The sequence below is a fragment of the Phocoena phocoena genome, chromosome 9 (genome assembly GCF_963924675.1).
Source record: "Phocoena phocoena chromosome 9, mPhoPho1.1, whole genome shotgun sequence".
In the NCBI taxonomy this organism is placed as follows: domain Eukaryota; kingdom Metazoa; phylum Chordata; class Mammalia; order Artiodactyla; family Phocoenidae; genus Phocoena; species Phocoena phocoena.
Window position 1 is genome coordinate 62,025,252 of NC_089227.1, and position 22,585 is coordinate 62,047,836.

Genomic DNA, 22,585 nt, shown 5'->3' on the forward strand with positions numbered 1-22,585 from the left:
CTTTAGAAATATACATTCCCTTTGGCACACCAATTTTATGTCCTAAGGAAATAAGACAGTACATAAAGATTTTGTTGTAAGGGTGTATATTGCAAGGTTGCTTTATAATACTGGGAAACTGTAAACAGCCTAAATGCCCAGTATCTAAATGTTTATTAATACTGGAGAGGTGAATAAATTGGGGTAAACACATAAAAAATTATACAGTTCTCAAACATGATTATTCTAAATAGCTAAAATTTATTGTATGCTTACTGTGTGCCAGATACTTTTAAGCACTTGACATACCTCATCTCATCTCATCTTCATAAGCCTAGAAGGTTTGTGCTATTATTATCCTCATTTTAAAGGTGACTAAATTAAGGCTTGTAGCTGGCAAGTGGCAGAAATGGATTCAAATTTAGGTCTCTGTGACTTCAGAATCCATGCCCTGTAAATCACTATACAGGGCTTCCCTGGTGGCGCAGTGGTTGAGAGTCTGCCTGCTGATGCAGGGGACACGGGTTAGTGCCCCGGTCTGGGAAGATCCCACATGCCGCGGAGCGGCTGGGCCCGTGAGCCATGGCCGCTGACCCTGTGCGTCCGGAGCCTGTGCTCCGCAGCGGGAGAGGCCACAACAGTGAGAGGCCCACGTACCGCAAAAAAAAAAAAAAAAAGCACTATACAGTACTGCTCTGTGAGATTAATATTTACATATATACTGAGACATACATGATCTACTATTGAGTGAAAAGAGTTATGAGAGTATCTATAGCAAGAGTCGAATTTTGGGGGAGAAATCGTTATATAAGCACAGGAAAGTCTAAAGTAGAATACATAAGACAGTATCAGTAATGTTAAGGGGCCATTTTTATTTTCTGAGCTTCATAAAATAAATGAGTTCCTTGGGGAAAAAGTGGCTTGTTAAAAATGATATAGTAGTAGAACCGATCATGTGCATAATCGGAAAAGAAAGTTAAAAAAAAAAATCAGAACCAGTCAACATTAAACGGATGGATTATTTTAAACAATATTTCTAAAGTAGAGACAGAAGCAAGGAATTCGGCCAGTTTACCCTAAAAACAAAACAAAATACTTTACAGCATGAAAACCAAGATGGCTAGTTTCTTATCAAGAGGGATGTTTTGGTCTCTAAGGGATAAATGACTTTGGCTTTGATAGTGCTCTGTCCAGCTACTCTAAGGAGAGTGGAGAAGAGAGGAAATATGAGCATTGTTTCCTGACCACATATAGGGGACTTCTTCGGCCTTTCAATTCCATCTAGTAGGTGGGTATACGTGGTGGGGGTGGGATTGTGTGTCTCGTGGGGTGTCCCTCTATGTCTAAAAAATCGTGCATACCTTAATTTAAAAATAATGTATTACTAAAAAGTGCTAATGATCACCTGAGCCTCCAGCAAGTCAAAATCTTTTTGCAATAATAACATTAAAGAACACTGATTACAGACCACCATAACAAATATGATAGCAATGAAAAAGTTTGAACTATTGTGGGAATTACCAAAATGTGACAAAGAGACATGAAGTGAGCAAATGCTGTAGGAGAAATGGTCCTGATAGACTTGCTTGATGCATGTTTGCCACAAACCTTCGATTTGTAAAAAAATGCAATATCTGCAAAGTGCAATAAAACGAGGTATGCCTGTGTAATTTAATCAGTAAAACCTTAAGAGAAAGATAATACTTCCCCCTTCATTATAGGTAAGGAATCTAACGTCTGGGAGAAGTCACTTGTTACTTACATACATGAGCTGGAAGACTTTTTTTCTTACTTGATCAGCAATATTATAAACATAACACTTACATGAGAGGGCTAAAGATATGTATGATAAGAGTAATGTTTTGAAACTGTGCCATAGAAAAGGAACAAGGACATAAGTACTGAATGAAAGAAAATGAATTTTGTTTCAAATAGCTCTAGGATCCTCTTTTTTTTTTTTTTGAGAGGAGACATAAAGGATCCAGGAATAAAAGAAGTCATAAAGGCAGTCTCTTTAGCAGCACAGTGGACTTTCATCTCTGGACACAATGACTGGGCCTTGTTGCCTTGGAGTTTCTTTATTTACTGTCGTAGAAACAAAAATTACTCATATCACTCCTGATGCAAACTCTAAACCTGAAATTGATATGCCAAGAGCAAAGAATCATACAGGACTCAAATATTTGGCAGATTTTTCTCCCCTTATAACACTGAAACTGGCTGTCTTTATCAACGGAGAAAGGGATACTCATTTGTACTTGAGAGTAACTTGTTAAAACTTTTAGATACCGTCAATTTTCAATTAACTTGAAAGGCTAAAAATGATCACTTCATATTTTGCCATCAAAAAAGTTTCTCAAAATTTTGAAAAAATGAAAAAACAAAGAAGTCCACAGAAAATCTATCAGTTTAAATCTTAATAACTTATTAATTGATTTTGCCTTTAATCTTTGGGCAGGGAGTAAAGGGAATAAAGGTATTATATTAATTGTTATATATGAAAAAAATCATTTCATAATCCCACGTAACAGCTGTGGTATGTAGTTATTTCTCAATAATCCAATCTATGACTTAACTACTAACTCACAGTTAATTTACCATAATCCAATTACCATTTCTCTGTGGAATGTATTTTTAAACTTCATTCTGAACTTGCTTGACACCCTAGGAAGTTATTCCAAACCAAACAATAAAGTCATAAAAGGAAGACAATTCAGTAGGAGGTAAGATGTAATACTCTCTGTAAGGACTCTTGCCAAATTTGTTCCTGCTAATTGTTGCACGATGTAAATAGAAAGACCATTTTTTTTAATCATACAAAACACCTGTCTAGGCATATGACTTCTCTCAAAACTTCTCGGAAAAAGACAACAGTCAACTAACTTTAAAAGTGTGACTGTTCAAAATAAAATTGAAACAAGGTGATATAAATGTTTATATGAATATGGTTTAAAATGTTTAAGGAGCAAAAACGGAGGTGAAAACAATTAATTATTATATGTTGGGGAAATGAACAGCAAGTAAAGATTTTCTCGTAAGTTTTTCTCTCATTTAAAATAATTATTAATTATTATATGTTGGGGAAATGAACAGCAAGTAAAGATTTTCTCATAACTTTTTCTCTCATTTAAAATAATTCCAAAGACTTATCCTATTAGGTGACTGTTAGCAAAGTTGATTGCTGCATTTATGAATTTACACACATATATATAAACTGAGGAAAACCTATGGTTCTAATCTCAATACATTTCTTAAAAACTCTATGCAGGGCTTCCCTGGTGGTTCAGTGGTTAGGAATCTGCCTGCCAATGCAGGGGACACGGGTTCGAGCCCTGGTCTGGGAGGATCCCGCATGCCTTGGAGCAACTAAGCCCACATGCCACAACCGCTGAGCCTGTGCTGTAGAGCCGGAGCTCTGCAACGAGAGAGGCCACAGCAGTGGAAGGCCCATGGGCACTGCAACAAAGAGTAGTCCCTGCTTGCCCAAAGACCCAATGCAGCCAAAAATAAATAAATAAAATAAATGTATATATTTAAAAATATATATCTTTGTTGATATGTATACATTAAAAAAAACTACGCAAAAATCTAGGATTGAATAACAATTTTCAGAAACTCAAATGAAGTTCTTGGACACAGTCTATATCTTTTTACTTTCTTATTTAAAAAGTAATAAATTCTGTAAACTCCTTTAGAGGAAATGACATTTGTGTTGCAATAAGTGGGTCAAGTTCAAGAAAATCCGATGTAGGACAGTACCATAAATGAAGGAAGTCTTTCCTAACTCTCAAATGTACTATGTTCTAATCTTTCAAGATGCTTAGCACTGAAATTATTGTTCCTATTTTATTATATCTGGATTTCTGTGCCTGAAATGCAACAAGAAGAAAAACTTTTGTTTTAATTCTGGACTCCTTCCACATCATAAAGTTGGCATTCTATATGTTGAAAAGAAACAGTATTGTTTAGGATTGCTATTTTGATATGGGTTATAATAAAAATGGTAAAGAAGTTTTATGGTATTAGTGGCTTTTATTATTGATGTATTACATCCAGTACATCTAAAAGGAGAGTACAAAGAGAACGTACTATCCCTTCTTCTTGCTATGCTAAATAAACTCATTTAAAAAGTAATAAGGTAAGAAAACAATGAAGAAAATTACTGAGATTCAAGTTCATAAACTAACTTGTAGCAAAGAATTATCTGAAATCATATGGATGATATCAGCGGTTGATAACTTGAGTTTTTAAAGTATATAAGTAGAAGAAAACACAAAATATAACCCTTTCAAAACCTCTCTGAATATTAATAAACTCAACATAGTAAACCAAAGTAATTAATTTAATCTTAGAAAAGTTTTGATAACATATAGTACATTCCATAATGGAATGTGTGACACAGAAACCAAATTTATGGTTACCAAAGGGGAAAGGGCTGGGGGGGGAGGGGTAAATTAGAAGTTTGGGATCAGCAAACTACTATATATAAAATAAACGAGGGCTTCCCTGGTGGTGCAGTGGTTGAGAGCCCGCCTGCCGATGCAGGGGGCACGGGTTCGTGCCCCGGTCCGGGAAGATCCCACATGCCGCGGAGCGGCTGGGCCCGTGAGCCATGGCCCCTGAGCCTGCGCGTCCGGAGCCTGTGCTCCACAACGGGAGAGGCCACAACAGCGAGAGGCCCGCGTACCGCAAAAAAACAAATAAATAAATAAACGAGGTCCTACTGTATACCACAGGGAACTATATTCAATATCTTGTAATAAACTATAATGGAAAAGAATCTGAAAAAGAATATCTTTATCTATCTATCCATAAATAAATATATCTGAATCATTGTGCTGTACACAAGAAACTAACACAACATTGTAAATCAATTATACTTCAATAAACCAAACCAAACCAAACCAAACTAAAACCAACAATGGCATGTGTGCTCGTTAGAACAGAACTTATAAAAATAAGTTTATTAGAAAATGACCTTCAAAAAGCTTTGTGGTCAGGTTTTATACTTTCACATATTCAAACTTTAACTTTATATTCAAACTCTAACAGCTCCCATGCTAGATAAACTATAACACATAAAAAGAAGTTAACTACCCAATGCCATTTATGAACTAACTAGTACAAAACCCTGAAACAAATGTCTCTCAAAAAGAGACAAAAAGAGAAAAGATACCTAATTTCACTTATGAATACACATAACAAAAGTTTTAAATAATAAACCAGTGACAGGGTGGGATAGGAAGGGTGGGAGGGAGATGCAAGAGGGAGGAGATATGGGGATATATGTGTATGTATAGCTGATTCACTTTGTTATAAAGCAGAAAAAAACAACAACCCAGTAACAAACTAAATTCAATAGTATAATAATCATCTGACATGACTGAATCAAATATATTCCAAAGATCAAGTCATAGTTATCAAAGAGAAATGATAGGATCACAGGTGATTGTATTTTCTTCTTCATACTCTTTGGTACTTTCTCAATTTTCTATAATGAATAATATCTTATACCTAGAAGAAAACAAAGATTATTTTTTAAAAGTTACATGTCCCAAAATAAAAGCAAGTGAAAGTGTGTATAATGCTACTACATCTTTAGAAGAAATGGACATGGCATATATTAAGTAATATTTATGAAGGTAAAATGAAAATTATCTATTGGAGCAAAATTATAATGCCTTACTATTTTTTTCTGTAGTTAGCCTTCCTCATTCTATGGCTTGGAGGGTAAACTAGTGAGTAAGTTATACAAACTATTTAATGCTATATTCTCCTACTCTGGCTATCATATGAAGTCATAATGTATAAATGAGTCATGTGCAAATCAAGTTTAGTAAAACATTCTAAAGAATTAGTCATTGGCTTAATGAGCCATTTAAAGGTTTGAAAAGGAGGGTCAATTTAGACTACTCAAAAATGGAAGTGAAACAAAAAAACTTGGAAAAATATATTTCTAACATACTCTCATGGCTGAAAGTCATTTTATAAAAGCCCTTGCAAATCAAGAAAAAGAACTCAGATGGTTCAGAAAAGAAGAAAATAAGTGACCAAGTTTTTAAAAAGTTCAACTTCAAAAGTAATAGAAATATTAATACTTTTTTAAAAAGCTATCATTTGGCAAAGATCAGAAAAAAAAAAGATAACTACTCCCAGGAAAATACAGAGTTAGGTACTTAAATATACTGTTGGTGAAAATATAAATTGGTACAACCTTTTCAGAGGGTAACCCCTGGCAGCACATTCAAAAGGCTTTGATCAAGCAATTCCATTTAAACAATCATGGACACGCACAGATTCTACAAGAATGTTCACTGATCCATTATTTATCATAACGGAAAGTGAGAAACAATCTAAGTGTTCACCAATGAAGAACTTGCTAAATAATTAATGATATCCGTATATGATATAATACGAAAGACAATATAGTCATTAAAATAAGTGTAAGTTTATTATTAAGAAATAAATTAACAAGTTAAACATTGTTTTAACAAGTTAAAAACAATGTTATAGTATGGTCTCATTTTGGGAAAAATGCTACTTAATAGTTATATGTACAGAAGGAGAAAGGAGTACATTTACTAAAATATGGGGTTTTTTAGGTGGTGAAAATTGCAGATTACTTTTTTTTGCTTATCTAGATTTTCTAATTTTATATCAGCATATACTATACCAGAAATAAAAAGAGAAAGAATCAAAGGGAAAATTAAGTTTAAGATAGGTAAATAATTAAAAATGGAGAAATTCCTTGTAAAAAGCTGGATCTTAATTCAGGTACTCATGAGTCCTTAATCATCAAAACTCCCCTAAAGCTAAATCAAATGATTGGAAATCCACACCTGTGGACCCCGTGAGTTAATTTTGAAATATATAATGAATCACATAATCTGTGCTTGTTCTAAGTATACTAGAGGGGACTCAAAAGTGAGTCAAACAGATACAGCTTTATCCTTTACAATAACTCACGTTTCTCATACAATTTTAGTGAAATTAAATCTCAGTAATTGTAAATGATATATGCCAAGCCTCCAAGTGTATTACCCAGGTCAGCTGAACCATCTACAATTATGACAGCAGGCATGCAGGGATTGGGCTAGGTACTGTTTTCTAGAGTGCTAGGTACTCAGGTTAAAAACTGTTGCTCAGAATTTGGCATAATGCTGGACATTTCTCATTCCCAATCTTTTTAACTTTAAGAAAGATATATGATAAAACTAGTCATTCAGTTTTATCTCCAAATCTGAGGGCTCAAATGGAATACTGTTTAGAGATCATTTTTAAATGTATTACTTAATATGAATAATATACTGTATGAGAACATCATGTCTAAAATAAAGTTGGGAAAAGAATAGCTTTGTTTATTATATACACTGAAGTACATAATTTCATTTTTAATCTTAATAACCCAGGTGGATATTAGAATAGTATACTGTTGGAATTCTCCCAAAGTGTAATTATTTGAAACAAGTGAAATGAAAAATAACAACACAAAAACAGAACATATTCTAATATAATACCCTGAAGGAAACAGGGGGCAGGAGAGTTTTTAGGTGAATCTTCTCCACTCTAGAGAACTGGAAACTTACAAAGTGGAAGGCTTACAAAAGTGAAATTTGTCCAGGGCTAAACCATTAGAATGTGGCAGTGCTGAGATCTGAACCAAGGATTTACCAACTACTAAACTCAAACATCTATTACACGACCCCATTCCCTTACAAGATTGTCTAGTGGTCAGATCACAGATTAACATAACTTGTTAAAGAAAGAAAATACTGTGTATCTTTACTAGATAAACCACAATATTTATATTATGCAGAGAAAAACAGAACAATAATTATGGATCAGTAGATATCGAGTTCCTTCTCCTGCCAAAACTAGGAACACATGACAATATCATGCATGGTACACAGTTGTGCACAAAAGACAAAATAGAATAAAGTATTTAATTAGCATAGAAAGACAAAAATTTTAAATATCAGCAACACAACACCTTACTAAAGAAGTAATTCTCATTCCCAACTGGAAGCATGCTTTACTCAAAAGCTTCAGAGAGAGCTATAATCAGACTGAATGCTGGCTCTGTTATTTATTAGCTAAGTTCCTAAGCAAATTGATAGAAAATTACAATAATTACCAGCTGTACTGTGTTTTAAGGATTAAATTAGGTAAGCATGCAGGGCACACTTGGACATAAGTAGATACCTCAATGTTTTAGTTCCTTTTCCCTGGTTACAAGATAACAAGGCAGTGCCAAATTAACCCAAATGCAAATCGGTTTCTAATTGTTTTCTAGTTCTAATGCAGTGTAGCCCCCTTTTATCTTAGGGAACTTCAGTGGGTTTCTTTTTTGTAACATTTCACTATGCTTTAAAGCTAGGTTAGGTTCTCAAACTTTTCCTATCTCCCTCTATCAAAGTGTCTCATTCCCTTAGAGAATGAGAACGCTAGAACGCTAATGGTGTGACTGACAGAGAAATCAAGATAAACTGACAAACTGTTCATGGGGGAAGACTGACTGTATAATAACATGATGATTTTTTTGATGGTGTATTCGGAACCCAGACTCTGAGTGGGACATTTGAGGTAAGGTAAATGAAAGGGCTGTGCCACGACAAGGCTTCAGAGGAGATACAACAGAGGCAGGAAGGATGTTGCAGGAACCCACATCATGTTAAACCTCTGACCGTCTACTTCCACCTAATTATAAGCAGGAACTTGCCAAACAAATTAAGTAACCCTCCAATCAACTGCTAAACAACTTTGTAATCTATTAGCACCTTGAAAATGAAGAACATATGTTGAAAAAAGTAGACAAATGGCATTTACATCTATAATGGCAGAATACTGTCATACTTGGTTTAAATTTCATAGATTAATGGTTTTTAGGAGAGGAAAAAAATTGTCTCTCTATCCTTCTAGATTCTTGCCTGAGATCCCCCGTACTAAAAAGACAGATTAACAGAAAAAAATTTTTTCATACCTACAAGAGCTCCCACGAAGATATGAGACCCAAAGACAGCCAGGCAATTGAGGCTTACATACCATACTGAGCTAAGGAGAAAGAGGTAGGAGTCTGGGGCTTTAAAGGGGAGGAAGGCAATTCACAGGAAGAGGGGAAGAGCAAACGTTTGGTAAACAAACATTTGTCCTGCTATGCAGATAAGTCTCTCAGATGAAAAATGTGATCTCTGGTAATAGCTCTCTTCCTGGTACAGGACCCCTTTCTAAATTTTTAGGCAGTTAAGGAGGAGGTAAAAAGCCTTTCCTGAGTCTGCTGAGTCTTGACTGCCTTCAGCGCCAAATAATCCACATGCCAAAATGGCACATTTTGGGGTGGCATATTCTGCTCCCCTTCAGGTTTAAGAAATAGATGGTAAACATAAAAGTGCATTAATAAGGAAGGTAAATAGTTTAGAAATGTAGCACGGTGCCATAGCAGAGGGAGAAGTCTGCCACCTGCTGACAGAAAAACAGGATTGTATAATTTCCCTAATGGCTGTTTTTTTTTTTAAAGGGTGAAAACCTATCAGGAAAGGTTCATGACATTAGATTTCAAATTAGTTATCACATGAAGATATAAATTACAACCTATAATTAAAAGAAGAATAAAGATTGGGCTTCCCTGGTGGCGCAGTGGTTGAGAGTCTGCCTGCCGATGCAGGGGACACGGGTTCGTGTCCCGGTCTGGGAAGCCGCGGAGCGGCTGGGCCCATGAGCCATGGCCGCTGAGCCTGTGCGTCTGGAGCCTGTGCTCCTCAACGGGAGAGGCCACAGCAGTGAGAGGCCCGAGTACCGCAAAAAAAAAAAAAAAAAGAAGAATAAAGATTAAAATAGGATTTCAGATTCTCTGTATTTTTTTTTTAATATATTTATTTATTTAGTTTTGGCTGTGTTGGGTCTTTGTTGCTGTGCGCGGGTCTTCTCTAGTTGCGGCGAGGGGGGGCTATTCTTCATTGCGGTGCGCGGGCTTCTCCTTGCAGTGGCTTCCCTTGTGGCGGAGCACGGGCTCTAGGCACGTGGGCTTCAGTAGTTGTGGTGGGCACGCTCAGTAGTTGTGGCACACGGGCTTAGCTGCTCCACAGCATGTGGGATCTTCCCGGACCAGGGCTCGAACCCGTGTCCCCTGAATTGGCAGGCGGATTCTTAACCACTGCACCACCAGGGAAGTCCCTTATTATGCTTATTAATTTAATAATAATTATTAATACATTATTATTATTAATTTAATAATTATTTTAAAAACAAGTAAAATAGGAATATATGGAAATGATTTAACATAAATTACAGGGAACATTCAAACTGCTGTGAAAAATTAAGGATAACCCAAAACACTTGGCAAAATTATAAAATCTGTGGGGGAGGGAAAGTGATTTTCTGTCTATCCTTCTAGGTTCCTGGCTGAGACTCTGCTGTAATAAAAGACAGACTGAGAAAAACAAGTTGAATAACATATACAGTATACTTCCTGTATACATGAGAGATACCCAGGAAAACTGAGTTAACTCTCAAAATGGCCCAAGCCATCGCCTTAAATACCATCTCTAACTAAAGACAAAAGATGCTGGGCAGGGGAAAGCCAGGTTTTCAGGCAAAGCTCAGTAAATAAGGGTACGGTTGTCACGTGGAGTTAAGATCTTTAAGAGGTCTTATATAATATATATAGATTCAGTTGTTGCCCTCTTTCTGACAGAGAGAAGTAGACACCCCTACAAATGGAGATTTCCCTTGTAAGTGTAAATTGTTCTTATCAAAGGGTAACTTGCTTTTCAGAGTTTCTCTTGTGTCAGCTGTTTTTTTAAAAAAAATAATCAGCCTAAAATAATCCTTAATGCCACAGAGGCATATTTTGGGGTTACAAATTCTGCTCCCTTTCCAATCCTGTAGATTTCACCTCTGCAATCCTCTTTCTGTCCTCCTCTTTGAACTGCTCCCACAGCAGTCTAGAGAGCATAGTCATTCTCTTTACTCCAGGCTTATTTTAATTCCTGCTCATCCAGAGTGGCAGGTTTGCCACCCCAAGGTGTACCTCTTTGGCATAAAGATTATTTCGAGATGATTATTTCAAAGAAACAGCAGACACAAGAGAAGCTCTGAAAACAGAGTAGAAATTACCTTTTTGTAATGGAAATTTACATTTATGAAGGACATCTCCATTTGTGTGTCTCCCTTTGTACCAGGAAGAGAAGATGAGTAAAGCACAAGAAACATATTAATGGAGAATGCACTTAAATTTGTGTATCAACCCTAGGTCAGGCTTGCCATACTCCTCTTCTGCCGCAACTCTTAACAGGCTCCCACACAGTTCTTTTGTCTTTAGCTTTAGATGGTATAATTCTAAGGCATCCAGAAGTTACTCATTTTCCCCTGGTATCGCCCATGTGTACATGTTAATGAACTTCTGTTTGTTTTTCTCTTGTTAGTTTGTCTTGTTATGGGGTCCCCAGTGGAGAATTTAGAAAGGTGGAGGGAAAATTATTTTCTCCTCCCCTATACTTCTCTCCTCCTGGTCCGAGTAATGCTAATTCAGTGTACCTCAGCTACCAGGTTATTCATACTAAAATGCATTCCAGATCTTATTTATTTTAGAAAAACAAACTCAAAGGCTCTTTAGCAAATTAATTACAAACACCTGATAATAAAGATGCTTCTACAATGTGGTCCAAACACACTTTTTATAATGTTATTGCTTTTAACTAACCAGTTTTTAAAAATATATAAAATACATGCTCATGTTCTTTCAAACAGTATGAAACATTAAAGGATGAAAAAGTTGAAGGCTTCCTCCACAGTCTCATCCTCCCAAGTTTGACTCACCAGCAACAACTATAAACAGCTTCTAATATAGTTTTTCAAGAATTTCCAATAACAAGCATATACATGTATCTCTTTTGGAACCACAACTGTCCTCCAACTTGCTATTTTCCCCCTCGTTTGAGCTTTTGGTTTTTTTTTAATTTTATTTTATTTATTTAGTTTTTATACAGCAGGTTCTTATTAGTCATCCATTTTATACACATCAGTATATACACGTCAATCCCAATCGCCCAATTCATCACACCACCACTACCATCCCCCAACTGCTTTCCCCCCTTGGTGTCCATACATTTGTTCTCTACACCTGTGTCTGTATTTCTGCCCTGCAAACTGGTTCATCTGTACCATTTTTCTAGATTCCACATATATGCATTAATATACAATATTTGTTTTTCTCTTTCTGACTTACTTCACTCGGTATGACAGTCTCTAGATCAATCCATGTCTCTACAAATGACCCAATTTCGTTCCTTTTTATGGCTGAGTAATATTCCACTGTATATATGCACCACATCTTCTTTATCTATTTGTCTGTCGATGGGAATTTAGGTTGCTTCCATGACCTGGCTATTGTAAATAGTGCTGCAATGAACATTGGGGTGCATGTGTCTTTTTGAATTATGGTTTTCTCTGGGTATATGCCCAGTAGTGGGATTGCTGGGTAATACGGTAATTCTGTTTTTAGTTTTTTAAGGAATCCATACTGTTCTTCATAGTGGCTGTATCAATTTACATTCCTACCAACAGCACAAGAGGGTTCCCTTTTCTCCACTTCCTCTCCAGCATTTGTTGTTTGTAGATTTTCTGATGATGCCCATTCTAACTGGTGCGAGGTGATACCTCATTGTAGTTTTGATTTGCATTTCTCTAATAATTAGTGTTGAGCAGCTTTTCATATGCCTCTTGGCCAACTCGTTTGAGCTTTTTAAAATGTTAACTCATGCAGATTTACTTTTTTGTTTCCAAAGCTGCACAATATTTTATTATACAAATGCACCATAATTTAACTATGCACTGTTATTTATTTAACCAATGTATACCACCTCCAGAGTAAATGAAAGTGCCCATTTTTCTACATCCTCATCACTCTGCTTTCTCTTCTTCACACAGTAATTTCTGGCAGCCCCAATTTTCACTATTTGTGAGCACAAGACTTGGAAGTCTTGTGACTTGTTAAATTTGTAATTTTGCTGAAGGCAAGAATTTGAATTGTTTACTTCAATGGTTCTCAAACTTTTGCAAGCCTCAGAATCACGGGGTGGGGTAGGGTGGGGGGGAGCTTGTTAAATGAAGAAAGTAAAAGGATCTAAGGATACGACAGCTTTTAGCCAGAAAACAAAATTCTTGAATAAATTAAAAATATTAGTATCTGGTTCAAGGGTGGCTCTGTCTGTCATGTAAATGAATTCACAACAAAAGGAATAAGCAAAAAAAAAAAAAAGTTGTAAAGCTAAAACTTTTTCAGGAACTATTATAGCTAATATAAAAATGCCTCACTAGATAAGAGATCACACTTTTCACTGAAGTTGAAAATGTGGTTAACTTGCTGCATGAGGATAACACACAGGAAACATGACAAATGTGCTTTGAAAAGACAAAGTCATATGCCTGGTAGAAACATTTCCATACTTCCAAATTTGGAGATTCAAGATAACCTTGGATATTTTCTTTGCCAAAGTTAAGATTTTAATGTATTTTCCTTATTTGACAATATATTTTATTCAAATTGGACTAATCATGATTGCTACCCCTCAAATACCACCACATCCATCGAACATTACCCAATGTCATCTCCTGTTCCTTTGAACTCCACAAAGCCTTCTGTTGATCTCTCTCTCAAGACATTTATACTCATTCATTCTAGAAGTACTGTTAGGACTTTAGCTTTTAAGCTAGTTGTGACATATTTGGGAGATTAGCTTCTAAATCTCATTAGCATGTATGATGGCAGTGGTCATGTGCAGGAGTTGTTTAAGATCTAGATATTTCAGGTGTGAATGAATAAATCTTTACTCTTGGGGTGGACAGAAGATCAAAGCTATTCAGAATTTGTATTCTCTACTGCTGTATTACCAAATACTTGGAATAGTTGGAATGCTCTATTTTTCTACCAGCCTACTGACCACTGGTAATATTATATTATATACAGGTGTTTTCATTTGATTAAATATTGAATATTTACTGAATAGTCAATGATATGAAAAAAGATAGGGCACTGTGCTGTGGCATGGTAGACCGGTAATTACCTAATACACACCCTCCTCTTCTTCTTACTAATAGAATCTCAATTTTCTCAGAGGGTGGCAAGTTGCTCAATCAAAAAAAAGAAAATTCCTCAGCTTCACTTACAGTTAGGAGGACCATACGATACTGTTCCCTCCAGTGATATGCAAGAAGAAAGTTTTGCTTATTAAATAAGTATTCTCCTCCCTGCCTCCTCCTTTCTGCTGCCTGGAAGATGGAGATGTTGGCCAGGACTACAACAGCCATCTTGTGACCATGAGAGAAGCCAAGGACATTTCAAAGACCTCTTCATATCCTTGTACCCTCTAATTAACACCAGCAACTGCCTATTTTTTGGACTTCTCGTTACAATAAAAAAATAAAATCTGAACTGTTTAATAAAGCCACTGATTTGGGGTCTCTGTTTCTCTTAGTCAAGTACAATTAATAAAAAAGGATGACAAAGAACTATGCACCAATCCAGACTCTTCAAGAATATACATTACAGTAAACAATATGAGTACATAAATTGCTAAATTATGAGAAATCATCAGGAAATGCCACAGGAGTTCAGGGAATATGCTTCACAGAACAAATCAAGAACTCAAAACAGGTGCTAAAAGGTCATAAATTTCTGCACTGATATAAATTAGATGAAAGTTGAGTTACAGAAATATTTTAAAAGCCTATGTGATAGTGTTGATCCACTAAAGCAGCTGTTTGAATCTTGGTTTCCCCCACTCCCTTTTCTAAATATATCTAAATATAGACCCAATAGTGGGCTTTCCACTTAGAATAGTACCCAGAAAACGTTTGATACTATCTTTAGAAGAAAGGAAGAAGTTTTTGTTAGAAGTTTATCTCCAGGAAGGAAACACACTGAAGTTTCAAAAACAGCACCAGCTATTTAAGGAATAACTCCTGATGTTCACAAGGAAGCCATAAGTACTTGAGATGTGTTTAAATTAAAAATGACAAATTTTAACTGGTTGGGGAACTTCCAGTGACAGTTCCATCCCTCCTATTCCTGCTGTCCAAGTAATTTCCACCCTCTTTGTTGCTCTTTAGGGAATAGTGTTGAGACTATACATTTGTTCTGGTTTTGTGCTTCCATTTTATTTCATTTGTTAGATACTTCCACCTTGGGAGAATTCCCCACCCCTAAATTTATAGATATAACTCTATAAATATACATAAATTGTATTTATACAATATATACATATACATATGTCACTGTATAAATTTAAGGTATACAGCATAATGATTTTACATACATATATTGTGAAATGATTTCTGCAGTAAGTTTACTTAGCATCCATCATCTCATATAGATACAATAAGAAAGCCAAAAAAAAAAAAGTCTCTGTGATGAGAACTTTTAGGATTTAATCTCTTAGCAGCCTTCCTATATATCCTACAGCAGTATTAGCTATAGTCATTACGTTGTACATTATAACCCTAGTACTTATTTATCTTATAACTAAGTTTGTACCTTTAATAAAGGATATGAGAAGAACTGAATAAGATTAAACCATCTCATCTTTTTTTGTAATTAGTTTTCTATTGGAGAAAAATAAGTAATCTGCTGGTAAAAAGTAAAACCAGAATATATTCTGGTAATACAAAAGAAACAAAAAAGAAAACAGTTGATATATAAAAATTGGAAGGAGGTGCCATTTAGTAGGAGAAATTAAGTCAACTGGACAGAAGTAAAGAACAAAGTAAGTAGAGACAGTGCAGGGCTGAAAATATGACATAATGTAAATTAAAATATGCAGAAATAAGTGGATGCTATAAATCAGTGAGTAGTACAGTCGGCCATCCATATCTGTCAGTTCCACATCAGCGATTCAACCAACAAAGGACTGAAAATATGTGGGGGAAAAAATTCCAGAAAGTTCCAAAACGCAAAACTTGAATTTGCTGCTTACTGGCAACAATTTACATAGCACTTACATTGTATTTACAACTCTTTACATACCATTTACATTGTATTAGGTATTAGAGATAACCTAGAGATGATTTAAAGTATATAGGAGGTTGTGTATAGGTTATAAGTAAATACTACAGCATTTTATAAAAGGGTCTTGAGCATCCTTGGACTTTGGTATCCAAGCAGGTCCTGGAACCAATCCCCCATGGATAGCGAGGGGCTACTATTCACTCTTAGAGAGAGGGATGTTCCTTATTCCTTTAAAAAGGCATCTGTCCACCTGTGTTCTCTATCCCCTACCTTCCTATCTCCTCTAGAACTCAGCTTGATTTTCCCTCTCCCTCTCTCTCATTTTTTTTGGCCAAGCTGTGGGGCTTGGGAGATCTTATTTCCCCAACCAGGTACTGAACCTAGACCATGGCAGCCGAGCGCTAACCACTGGACCACCAGGGAACTCCCTTCCTCCTCTCTCACTTCTTTAAGCACTCGTTTTTCACTGCCATCCTGCCTGCCAACGTGGTCACGTGCTAACCATTCAGAACCAAAACCAAACCAAACATACACTGACGGCACAAGTATTTTTGTACTCAACAATCACTTTCTGGTCTTCTTCACTCCATTGTTCTTCTAGTGGCTGTCCAACCCACAAGGCTTTCAGTCAATTTTTGATCTGTGCAGACTGACACTTCTGCCTCTGCCCCTTCTTTTGGAAACATGTCCTGTTACCCCATCTCTGAGATCTCTGTTTTCTTTACTGAACATCCACTATATGTCAGTATTCTCAAGTTTTCTTTTTTCATTTTGCTGCAAAGTTATGGGTGAGAAATTATTATCATTTCCACTATTACTGCCAAGAGGCTAGACACTTGAGAAAGTAGTTTCTAGTCCCAGTTTATCTTTGCAACTCCAGCACTACATTTTCAGTTGCTGTTGCTAATAATAACAGGTAATGTATATACTATATATTACTTTGGGCCAATATATGGCAACAAATGCTTTTCTAAGCATTTTACTTATTTTAACTAATTTATGGACATTTCTACTTGGCTAAACAGGACAAAGTGAACTTACAACATGTTCCACATTGTCCCTGCCTCCTCTTTCTTTCCCCCTTTTTATCTTGGCTAATAATGTAGCCAGTATCACCATTTAGCTTGTAATCCCCCCCACCCCTGTGATTAATCTCTTTATTTAATGATCATAATAATGATAAGCTCACAAATGATAGCAATTATGTCCACTGTGTTATTTCATGTAATCTTCACAACTATCCCATGAAATAGGTAGTATTATCATCTTCCAATTAATAGATGAAGAAACAGACTCAGAGGAGTTAAATAACTTGCCCAAGATCACACAGCTTGATAAATGAGAAAGCCTACATTCAAAGCTAGGTTTGTATGAGTCCAGAGTTTGTAGTGCCACTAAATCCTGCTGATTTTACCTCTGAAATGTTTATCCTCTGATCGCTCGTCTCCTAGTCTAGACCCTAATCATCTTTCACAATGAATACTGCCAACAACCTCCTAAATTATTTCCTTCTTTCCAGGCTGTCCGCTTTCACCCTATCTTGTCTAAGTGATCTGTATAAAATATAGTTTTTAACATGCAACTATCCTGTTTAAAAACCTTTCATGGCCCCCTATAGGCAAAGCCTTTAGAATGGCTTTACAAGATTCCTTTACAATTTGGCCTCTTTGCCCACATTCCCCATCTCTTCCTTCCAAATACACATCTGTGGCTTCCTGGTGTCGCAGTAGTTAAGAATCCCCCTACCGGGCTTCCCTGGTGGCGCAGTGGTTAAGAATCCGCCTGCCAATGCAGAGGACCAGGGTTCGTGCCCCAGTCCGGGAAGATCCCACGTGCCGTGGAGTGGCTAGGCCCATGAGCCACAACTACTGAGCCTGCACGTCTGGAGCCTGTGCTCCGCAATGGGAGAGGCCGCGACAGTGAGAGGCCCGCGCACCGCGATGAAGAGTGGCCCCTGCTCTCTGCAACTGGAGAAAGCCCTCGCACAGAAACGAAGACCCAACACAGCCAAAAATAAATATAAAATAAATAAATTTAAGAATCCGCCTACCAATGCAGGGGACAGGGTCTCGATCCCTGGTCCAGGAAGATCCCACATGCTGCAGAGCAACTAAGCCCGTGCGCCACAACTACTGAGCCTGCGCCCTAGAGCTTGCGAGCCACAACTACTGAGCCCACGTGCCACAACTACTGAAGCCCACCCTCCCTAGAGCCCATGCTCCGCAACAAGAGAAGCCACCACAATGAGAAGCCTGGGCACCACAACCAAGAGTAGCCCCTGCTCACCGCAACTAGAGAAAGCCCGCGCGCAGCAACGAAGACCCAACGCAGCCAAAAATAAATTAACTAATTAAAAAACAAAAACACATCTGTATATTATGCTGTAGCCACAAGACTACTTGTCCCTATGCCTGAATTAATATAACATTATGTATATATAAAGATTGACTGATTTCTATACTACAAACAATGGGCCTTAATTATTTTCACAAAGATGGCAAACTGTTCTTATAATGGCTTCATTGTGGATTTTGTGAAAGCATTGATTTTTACCTCTACCTGGTTTAGAGGAGAAGTGATAGACTAATCCACAGTCTAAGTACATACAAGAAGGTATGGCAATGTGGGTTTTTTCCCCACATTTGTATTATACATTTTTGGTTTGGAACAAAAGGAAGCCACCAAAGTTTTCTATGCAGGACAGCAACATAAACAAAATGAAATTTTTGAGATAAAAACATTTGCTGCTATGAGTACAGAGATGGAGAAAGACTATGTAATAATAATCTAAGACTAATTTAACCCTACCAATAAACAAAACTATTGGCATATGAGATATGTGGGAATTAACATTTTTTTCTTTTTACTTTTAATTTTGAAAAAATATTTCTGTATTCAACCTAGGGCCAATAGCAAACAACGGGACAAAAAGTTCCTTTGATCAATTAGAACATATGATTGGTCTAAGTATTCTAACATGAACCTAAAATGATATTATTTAGTACAGCGGTAAACTGTCAACTGACTTTGCAGTTTACCCAGAAGTTCACGCGTGTAGTACCTCATCCGGAGTATACACGGGATTCTTCACTCCAGGAAGTATATTAGAATGCAACTCACTGAGAAAACTGTCTTGGCGAGTGGGCTCTAATTAAAAAACAAAAACCTAAAAACATCCCCAACTTTGGAGAAAATATTGCTTATAATGTACCTCAAGAGGAATTCTTCAAACACTGTCTTACAATAAAATTGGAAATAAATTTCTAAAACGTTATGTAAGAGGCTTGCGGGGAAAAAATGAACACGAAGGTACACCCCGGCAGTTTGAGACAAGAAGGAATAACATTCAAATACAAAATAACTACTTTGAACTCCAGTTGGGTTAACTGGCATTCCTTTAATTAACCACTGAGAAGTTACACCTTGTCATAATCGAACTCATCCTAGCCACGATACAAAAAAAAAAAACCCCTCATCAGAATGGGATTGTTGCAACGATTTGACGCGGGATGAGGGAAGGAGAAATCTGCCCAGAAACGTCCGTTTATTTCTCGAAAAAACGGGTTTTTGCAGCGGGAGGCAGCTTGTTTCCGAAGCACCTATTTTGCTGCCTTTTTGTTTCAAATGGAGACATAACAAAGCCCATGGGAAGCCGAGCGCCGCCGTCGAGGGTCCAAACCAGGTCACCTGGCCGCGGGGTGGCCGCACGCGGGGCGAACGGCTCCCCTGTGGGCCCCTCTCATTCCAGCAGCGGTCGGCATGTGAAGGCGAGGCCGGACGGACCACCCGCGGCCCCCTAAGCGCTCCGTAGCGACGAGCCCCCATACTCACCATCTCGATGATCTTGGTCTTCCGGCCCGTCTTTCTCTTCAAGGTGAAAATGTACTGGGCCAACACCGCCCCCGCCACGACGGCGCACACGCTGGCGCTCGCTACCGCGCCCACCCTCGCCACCGCGGATCGGTCCATGGACGGGACCTCCCGCGCCTCGCGTTCCAAGAAAAGAGGTCGCTAGGTGGCTGCGGGCCTCGGAAACGCCAGCCAGTGAAGAAGCCCCGACGCCCCGCCCTGCTTGCATGAGCCCCGCCCCCAGGAAAGCCCCACCCACGAGCGCCCAGTGGCGGGAAGCCGGAGGGAGGAGGAGGGACTAGCCTGCGTGGGCGGCGAAGGTGGGGAAGCGGATCTTCTCAGAACCTGGGTCCGAGAGACTGAGGACAGAAAACGGGACTTGGAATTAATTCTCTCTCTCTCTGCTAATGAGGACCAGGCAGTGGTTCATTCCAGCCCCGCCCAGTAGAAATCTGATTCTAACCATCACTCAGAAAATATCCTCTGCCTTCCACCCGCCTCTGACGCTCAGGACTACAACCCCCAGAAGGCATCCGGGCTCAGCTATCTGACTTGCGCAATAGCTTGGCTGTAAAGTGCTGTGACAGATTGCAGGGTGCGGCTAAGAAAACAAGGGAGTAAAAAGGTGACCTACAGAATGTGAGAAAATATTTGCAAACCGTTTATCTGATAAGGGGTTAGTATCCAGATTATGTTAAAAAATTATGTGAATAACAAAAAACAACCCTATTAAAAAATAGGCAAAAGCCTCAAATAGACAATTGGCCAAGAAGCTTACGAAAAGATACTCGATATCACAAATCAGGAAAATGCGAATCAAACCCACAGTGACATATCACCTCACACAAGTTAGGACAACCATTGTCAAAAAAACAAAAGTGTTGGTGAGGATGTGAATTGGAACCCTATCTGCTGCAAAACTATGTGCCTATATACTACTGTATTGTACCTTTAAAAATTGTTATGTTGGTAAATTTTACGTTATGCGTTTTATGCCACACGCATAAAAACTTGCTATGACAACACAGCAAAGGTGGCTTGAAGTTAGGCTGGAACAAGTAGGTGTTCGTCCTTTTTCTCCTACATCTCAGTCAGTCATCACCTCTTCCATCATTTTCTCTTTGTGAGTAGCAGGACTTGTTCTCACCTTCCTGGTCTCTTTCAAGGGACGGATGCAGTTTCCTCTGCTTTTCTCTGGGGATGACAGGAAGGGGATGCAGTGGAACTACTTGTGGGGGGGAATCACGCCAGCTCTGTGATGCTACTTGGTGAGGTGCTCTCTTTGCCCGGGACACGGAAGAAGTTGGAGCAGGAGAATAAGAGGGAGCAGTAAGGGTTGTTTTCTCTGCATCCTCTGCTCTTGCTCTAGTCATTCCAGCCCAGGGACCCTGGCAGGTGTTCTGCTTAAAGGGAAATTTGTGGAGAGTTCGTAGAAAGGTGGGATAGAGCTCACCTGAGCAGGCATCTGGTAAGAAAACAAGTCTGGAATTAACCACTGGGTGCATGAATGCCTTTTGCAGAACTGGGAAACACATGGTGGCTACTATCAGTCCATATGTTTGGTTTCTCTCTTGTTATTTTAACTTTTTAAGTATGTAAATCTTTGTTTTTCAGTAAATTATTGTCTACAGTGATACATGATGCCACTTGGGACAGCAGGAACCATGGGAAAAATATGCAGGAATTTGATGTAAATTTATGAATTTTGCTATGCATGACCTTACACTTTGCTCTGATAGGATAATGGGCTTGGCCTTGGTTTGAAGTAGTTAAGTAGTGTTCTTGTGAGGAAGAGCCACTTGTTGGATGTGGGTTTAAAATCTCCTCACACTAACACTCCTGTTAAAAATTAAAACAACGGAAAGCAAAACTAAAAATACACCACTGACACCTGCTCTCTCATTTCTTTGGATATTAAGTTGTGGGATGGTGACAGCATACAAGAAACTAAAGAGCAGGAAGAAAGCAGGCAGAAGCTAGCTTCTGCCATTAGCTGTGCTTAGAGGAGTAATGTCCTATCTCTAGGCTTTGCTTTCTTATCCTGCAAAAGGAAAAAACCAAATGATTTTGGACACCTCTTAGCTATTAAAACTCTTTGATTAGAAAGTAATGGTCTTTTTCATGCCCTGCAACTTGGCAGAGGTCCTAGGAAAAAGAAGAGGGAAGTCCTGCTATAAAGAAACATCGACGTAAGGCAATCAAGTGTCACTTCAACCAGTGCTTCTCAAATGTTGGGGTGAATGTGAACCACCTCGGGCTGTTGTTTGGGGTGAGGCCAAGATTCCACATTTCTAACAAGCTCTTGGGTGTTGCTGATGCTCCTCGTCTGGGCACTACACTTTCAGTAGCAAGGAACTAAGTTGTGATTGGGGGGCTTTAAGAGACTTTAAGGAGCTCACAAATGGAGGGAGGGGTGGCTAAAGAGAATTGATAGAACAGGAGAAACAAGAAGGAATTAAAGTTTGCCAATGTTATTTTGTCAACAGAAATAGATCTTCAGTTTTATGTTTTTTGTGTTTTTTTTGCGGTACTGGGCCTCTCACTGTTGCGGCCTCTCCCGCTGCGGAGCACAGGCTCCAGAGGCGCAGGCTCCAGACGCGCAGGCTCAGCGGCCATGGCTCATGGGCCCAGCTGCTCCGCGGCATGTAGGATCTTCCTGGACTGGGGCACGAACCTGCGTCCCCCGCATCAGCAGGCGGACTCTTAACCACTGCGCCACCAGGGAAGCCCAAGTTTTATGTTTGAAGTCCATGGGAA

At 38.3% G+C, this 22,585-nt stretch overlaps 1 protein-coding gene across 4 annotated transcripts in view; it reads right to left on the minus strand.

The window, feature by feature from the left end:
• Window positions 1-20,076, minus strand: part of NT5C3A (5'-nucleotidase, cytosolic IIIA) — a 41,465-nt gene extending 21,389 nt beyond the window's left edge. For 2 of the 4 annotated variants that reach the window (XM_065883919.1, XM_065883923.1), the window contains exon 1: window positions 19,811-19,948. In XM_065883919.1, coding sequence (XP_065739991.1) covers window positions 19,811-19,948 — 138 coding nt within the window. Of the gene's footprint in view, window positions 1-19,810 lie in introns of all 4 variants that reach the window. The other 2 variants (XM_065883917.1, XM_065883921.1) reach the window with 2 other exon arrangements.
• Window positions 20,077-22,585: the final 2,509 nt, after the last annotated feature.